Genomic DNA, 7,387 nt, shown 5'->3' on the forward strand with positions numbered 1-7,387 from the left:
GCGAACTTGTAACTGTGGCAAGAACGGCATGTGATCGGGGGTGCAGAGTAACCTGCATAATTAAGGTAACGAAGACTGCGTGTGGTGAGGTGGGGGTGGGGGCAGTGGTGACCACTGATCCTAATAAAAAGAGGAGGAGGTTTAAACCGTGTACCTGAAGGCAACTATAAAAGACCCCTCTGTCCTTAAATGATGTTCCTAGTTGCTTAAAAGCGCGCTTTTCTGAATTGGAAAACAACTTGATGCCTCCTGTAGCATTTGGCAGTTGTCTGTAAGTGTCAGTCACCTCTGGCCCTTCAGTACAATGCAGAGCATACTTTGAATTTAGAGCTGCCAAAATGTCAGCTATTTCGCTGATGATGTCATTTTAACCAGTCAGAATTGATGGGAAGGCACTAGCAAGTAGCAAAGACATGTTTTACATAGTCTATAAAACAAAATGTATTTATTTTTCGGGCAAGAAAATATTCGAAACAGACTATTTCCACGAAAAAGATGCGTCTTCTTGCAAAAACAATACGTATTTATTTAAGGGTGTCACAATTATCAATTGCATAGACAGAGAGAAAATCTCCAACAAACGACATCTACATATGCCAATTATTTTAAACCTTGTCGTTTAATTTAATAACAGTTAATAGAATAAATTAATTGATTCTAAATTAATACTATCATATTCTAGTCGGCTTGTCACGATAAATCACACTTTAAAAATCGCCTATACAAATGCGAACCTAAAACGCTCATAAAATCGTCCTTTGTGGAGGAAAACGAAGCGCGTTTTTTACTGTTGCTAAGGTTCTTATTGTTTTCTCACAGTTTTTGTGCTCGAAGGTCAGCCTTTCTCTGAGTCTCTTTCAGTCGCTTTTCTGTATTGGGCTCAGATAATTAGATCAGTGCTATCAGTTTCACTGTCCTTTTTCTCACTACCATTTACATGATAAAGGCAGTTTATGCAGGTTGCTGTTTCCCTTTAAATGTACTACTTTCTTCCACAGTGAATAATTCAGTGCATCACCTTGCCATGTACTGGCAGGGATACCTAGGCCTTTGGGAAAAACAAATCGATGCTTTATCCAAAATATAGAGCTGTTTATATAATGTTATCACCAGATGGGAAGCGGCCACTTGCCAAGTCGTAGCTATTGGCGATTAGATCACATTTACAGGATTTTACACAGCGCTATCATTAAACACTGTAGGAAATGGGCATTAAAGCGATTGGAACAGCATTACTGTGCTTTAGTCGATGCCTCCATTGGAATCTGTTTCCAACTTGTACATTATGTTCTCTCTAGGTTGAAAGCTATTTCCTATTAAATTAAAATGAAGCGTCTTAAGATCAAATTTTCTTCTGGCAGATTGAGCCCGAACTGAATTTCTCCTTTAATTTAATAGCTCCAGAAGCTTTTTCAGTTAAATCGACTGTTCATTATTTAGCACCATTTACGGAGCTGTGTGGTGAGTTTTAATGAATCCTTGGCACAAAGCGTCCTTTCAGGCGAGGGAAGAATAGACTCTATTTAGACCCTTACGGCTGTACGTCAAAGGCTAACCATAATACTTGTCAAGCTGGGAAAAATTCCCACTGATATGGGAATGTGTATTTGCGCCTCCAGCTAAGAAATCAACCGAGAGAGAAAAAAACAGGTATACAGAATAAAGCGAGAGGTTTCCAATGCGCAAGCAAGCGGCACCTGTTCAAGGTAAACCATGCGCGAGATGCAAACACCTGAAGCTGGTCCCAGCTCTCTTTTAGGGCGGGATGGAAGAGGGGGCAGTGGTCCGTGGAGAGATAAACAGTTTGGCAGTGTAGTAACATTTTGTGGTGTGGCAATATTCATTTAAAATGGCACTAAATATTAAAGAAAAATAGCAATGGCCTTTCTCCAGATTACATTCCCCTTTGAATTTGACTGTTTATGCGACTGTATTAACTCTTGTAGTTTAATTCCTTGATAACTCATTTGAATTATAAGTCGCATTTTGTTGGCTGAAATAAACAATAATTATGAAATTAGAAGTGTTTCTCATTGATTACCCCCCCCCCCCCCAGGTTTTGTATCTCTGGAGAATGTACAAACATGAAATAAAACCAGTGGGAAATTTCTGGAGAGAAATAACATCATTTATAAATTCGCTGATGACACAGCTGTTGTTGGCAGAATCTCAAATGGTGACGAGGAGGCATACAGGAGTGAGGTAGATCGGCTGGTTGAGTGAGGTTGCAACGACAATCCTGCACGTCCGTAAAACGAAGGGATTAATTGTAGACGTTAGGAGTGGGAAATCGGGAAAACACAACAGTCCTAATCGTGAGGTTGGCAGTGGAAAAAATGAGCAGTTCCAAGTTCCTGGGTGACAACATCCCCGAGGATCTATCCTGGGTTCAACATATCCATGCAGTTATAAAGAAGCCACGACAACCGCTACATTTCGTTAGGAGTTTGAGGAGAATTGGCCTGTCACCAAAGATATTCGCTAATTTTTACCGTGGAGTGCTTTCCCACTGGTTGCATCACCGTCTGGTATGGGGGCTGGCACTGCACAGGATCAGGAAAAGCCTCATAAAGCTGTGATCTCAGCCAGCTCCGTCCAGGGCACCGGCCTCCCCAGTATCCTGGACATCTTCAATGAGCACTGCCTCAGGAAGCAACATCTATCATCACAGACCCTCACCATTCAGGGCATGCCCTCTACTATCAGGGAGGAGGTACACTCGCGCTTCTTCCCACCGCTATCAGATTTCTGAACGGTCCATGAACACTATCTTACTATTTTGCTCTCTTTTAGTACTATCTATTTATTTATTTATTCAATTCATTCATTTATTATTACATTTTCTTATTGCAGTTTTTATTTTAATGCATAGCACTGTACCGTTGTAATGCATTTCACGACAGATCTCAATGACAGCAAACCGGATTCTGGTTGATTCTGACCCTGCATAAAGGACCGTCAAATCGCAATGTCCCAAGGTGTTTGTCAAAAGTTCACCAATAATTGATAAAGAGTGCCAGAAATAAATATTATTTCAGGCCACAGGGGTAGACTTGAAGAACTGTTTTAGCAGGCGAGGCGGTGGAGATTTGGAGAGTTTCCAGTGCTTGCAAGTAAAAACAACGTCAAACATGGTGGAAGATTGAAGAACATGCAGAGAAGGGTGACAGTTTTAAAATCCAGGCGTCGCTGGAACGACCAAAGGTCGCCAAACATGGAGTCTCAGTTGGTTATGAACACACTATTGGATGACCTCAAATTTATTTTCTATATGAAGGTCAGCCTGTTTTCCATTGGGACAGTCTAGAGATACCAAAGACCTGGAGGAGTCTTGTACCAGCGGATACGCCGTGGCATACCGAGGTGGATCTGTGATGTGAAGATCGTTTGGAGACAACATATAAAACAATGGTTGCCAATGGTCTAGCTGTCGGGGTGATGGTTTCTAGTAGAGTTATTGACTAGGGATCAAGGTCTGTGGCAGACCGAATAGAAGTTTTAGTCTGCCTAGTGTCTGGTTGGAAGAAAATTCTCTTCACGTAGCAACTTATAGAGTATAGAGAAGGGTATATTGGTGGTGAAGTAAAATTGGGGTCGTCGGAGTTGATAGGAGGTCTGACGAGAATGACAACATGTTGGTTGGAACCAGGAAGGGACCAGCGACTGCACAACTACCTCTTTTTGAAAATATCGATTCTGCAGACAGCGATAGAGAACTTAGAAGATTAGAAAAATCGAGTCTTTTCAGGTTGACTATCTCCCAAAATACTTTAAGCACATCATTTACAAATCTAGGGGTTTAAAAAGTACAGACAAAACCAAATACCCATATATTGATGAGAACTATTTTCATTCACTACGGGTTTTAAGTGCCTGCCCATTTCTGAATTTCTAAACTTTACACTGAGGTAATAAAGTGTTTCTGCAAACCGTGTCCAACCTCCTTAAACTGTCCGATTTAATGAATTCACAGCTCTATAATAGGCTCTGGGGTCCATTTGACTCACTGATGCGACTGACGGGAAACGGATCTTGTTTCCAGCCCGAGCCTAGAGCAAAGCACATTCATTAAAGCGCTATTCACAAGGTGGTGGTGAGTGGGCTGGGGGAGGAGCTTGCTGAGAGGCGGGCTGCGGGCAGAACGATGGGATGATGTATTGCCCAGTTTATCTGGAGCAACCTTTCGGCGACTGAAGTCTGGGCTGGATTTAAGCTTGAGAGTTCGCTCGTTTCCTAGGATTTCTCACCACTCTGTTCCACTCTCAAGCATCGAGTCTCCGAGTACTGCTGTGTGTGTTCGCTCAGAGCCAAAGGTTTCTCGAAACCTTGGAAATGTGCAGCAAAACTTTGTAGGCACTTTGAAGCGAGTAAGGGGCTGGCGACTGTTGACCCTCGAGAGTGGGGGGACGGGAGATGGCTGTGCAAGCTGCCGTCATGAACCCTCACTTCATCCATTTCTGTTTCCCCGGCTCCTCGATGGAATATGAGCTGGAAAGTGCTTACAACGGGGCCCTCTTGGGAGAGATGGAGAGCGCCGGCGAGCTCAAGGAGACTACCAGCGCCCTGCTCAGTTTCATAGACTCAGCTTCCAGCAACATTAAACTGGCTTTGGACAAGCCGGTCAAATCGAAGAGGAAAGTCAACCACAGAAAGTACTTGCAGAAACAAATCAAGCGCTGCACAGGGATGATCTCCGCAAGTGGTAGCGGCGCAGGACCTGGATTGGAGGCAGGCGGCAAGAGGCAGGCTTCTCCTCCATCCTGCACTTCCTCCTCCTCCTCCACCAGCACCGGCCACTTCCAGTGCAAACCTCCGCCGAAGAAGGACGGATCGCAGTCCAGCCTTCAGAGCAAGTCACTGGCGGCCCTCTTCGACTCGGTGAGGGACCTGCAGCGCTCGGCGGCCGGCGGCAGCAGCAAGAAGGTGCCATTGAGGAATCGTAACTTGCCGCCGTCCTTCTTCACCGAGCCGGCCAACATTAAAATCACCTCCACCTCGGGCATGTCTCTGAAAGACCTGGAGAGGGGCAATCCAGAGGCTGCGGAGTTCTTCGAGTTGCTCGGGCCGGATTACAGCAACATGATCTCGGGGCAGGAGCCGTTCCCCGGGCGGATCCCGCAGCAGGGTAGTTGCGAACTCGGAGCCCACGACTCGTACCGCAGCTGCAGCGCCGCTCTCAGCGCCAGCTTCTCTCACTTCCCAGAGCCCTGGCTCCAGTGCACCCCCTCGAAAAAGAGCCCTCCCGCGGGTTGGAGCCTCGCCGGCCCCGAAAGCGCCCGGACAGCGAGCGGACTCACGTCATTGTACAGCAGCCAGCCGACGAACAGCTCGCCCATGGAGGAGCCGCCCGCAGGTTTAGCAGCCTTTTCGCAGTTCTTCCCCGAATACTCGCTGCCTCCCGTCTCCTATGAGTACAGTCCGGGATTTAATTGCGGCAGACAAACCTTCCCCGGCCTTTAATTCTCTTTTTGAAACACTGCATACGACCTTTGAACTTTTGTATATGTCCAGGTGAACTCGAAAGTTTGTCAAAGGGTCCTATTGTACTTCTGAACACGAGAGGCGAATACCCAAGCTCCGCACGACAATGGAGAGAGCCACTGCGGGCTTAATACACTACACAAGGGAAACGCACAGACACGCGCGTTACATGGAATGCACCAAAGATAGGAAGTATCTTGGTTGCTTAATTTCTTTAAGGTCAAACATAATGATCCGCCCGTTACCATTCTATGTTAACCTAGTTCAGAAAAGCGAGCATTAAGTGTAATAAAGTTGGCTCTGATTTTGTATAAACCTTGTGCTGAAGTGCAAAACGGGTCATTTCAACTGCCAATGTTGCATGAAACTCAGAAGGAAAAACTCAGATGGGCACTGCCCTTCAAACGCCGTGTAGATGCAATTGCACTTTGTGGATTTGAAAGATTTGACCAAGTAAATCTGTATTGATCGAGCAAACAGTTGTGTACGTGACAACGGACGGCAAGTCCCGCATTATAATAAGCTCTATTATAATCAAAATTTGTCTGAAATGATATAAATTTGAACGCATATACCAAAACATTGGGGAGCTAAATACGACAGACTGAAATTGTGTAAAGGGCAGTAAGATCATACGACAAGGTTAACACTGAACCATAATGGCATGTAGGTTTGAAACATGTAAACATTTCTTCATTGTTATTTATAGTCTGAAGGACAGACTGTGTTAATGCTGAGTGTCCGCATTAATACTTAGCCTATTTCTTGGTTTTCATTTTATAAAGCTGTATTCCTGATACCCTGCTGACGATAATATTAGTTTGCCGATTTTGTCTTTGTTCATTTCCCAAAGAGACAAACAACTTTGTCAACAACTGCCCACCGGGATGTTCATCTTCTAGTACGTGCTGTGATACGTGTTTTAGTGTCCTGCCTGTTTAGAAACCACTTCATCCGTGAGTTGTATTACGAGAAAGGTACCAGTTGCAGCTACCTCTCGAATTTAAGGTCAACAGACAAAATAAAGCTGGTCTTTATTTTCGGAATGGATGCCGTATGTTTTGAAGTTTATTTTCTTTTGCTGGGGAGGGGGCGGTGATGGTGGGTGGGGATGGAACGCAACTGAAGAGGACAGGAAGCAACAAAATTGCTGGATGACATGGTCATTGCCTCCTTCCTCATGGCCCGGCGCTATCTGCACTACCGACCAACCGTAAAGGGAGGAAATCACACTCGATGGGAGATAGCTCATCGCTTATTACTCGCTCATCCAAATGCGAGAAGGCGCCTAACATATGTTCTACCCTTTTAGTTGAGCAAGGCTAATTGCAATACAATCGTATAGTTTGTCACATTGTGATTTACAAATGGCTCTGGTACTGATCACTATTCAGAGGTGTACTGTTGTTCCATTTATAATGTTAGTTATTGTGCTGCATCATTCAAGGATCTTCACTCAGGAAAACATTATCAATTGAAATGCTACCACATTATATTATGTATGCATCAACAATCCTCAAATAATTAAAAATTCTCGATGGGAAAGGACAGTTTTCGACAACTTTCAGTGAAAATGTCCTATTTTGTTAACAGTCGGGTGATTGTTAAAACGTTACTCATAAAATCTTATGGTAGAATTCAATCCATTTAACATTAAAATCAACGACTCCCTTGTAGGTCACAAGTATGAATTCAATTTGTTAAGTTTCTTTCTGTCTTGGAAAATACATTTATAAGAATATTCAAATTTTCCAGATTTCCAACCATGAGAGCTGTACTGCCGCTTGAAACGTACGCAGTCTGAGATTTTTAACCTCTTTTTTTGTCTCAGACACACATGGAATCCGAACATACATCAGTTGTGACCAACGTCACATATGCATTTTAAATACATGCTTATAAGTTT

At 44.0% G+C, this 7,387-nt stretch overlaps 1 protein-coding gene across 1 annotated transcript; it reads left to right on the top strand.

Moving 5' to 3' along the window:
* The first annotated feature begins 4,025 nt into the window (after positions 1–4,025).
* Positions 4,026–6,531, top strand: fam181b (family with sequence similarity 181 member B). Its single transcript, XM_073043452.1, has one exon. It carries the CDS (start codon positions 4,414–4,416, stop codon positions 5,458–5,460), a length of 1,047 nt encoding a protein of 348 aa, XP_072899553.1. The 5' UTR covers positions 4,026–4,413; the 3' UTR covers positions 5,461–6,531.
* Positions 6,532–7,387: the final 856 nt, after the last annotated feature.

The sequence above is a fragment of the Hemitrygon akajei genome, chromosome 4 (assembly GCF_048418815.1).
Source record: "Hemitrygon akajei chromosome 4, sHemAka1.3, whole genome shotgun sequence".
NCBI lineage: Eukaryota > Metazoa > Chordata > Chondrichthyes > Myliobatiformes > Dasyatidae > Hemitrygon > Hemitrygon akajei.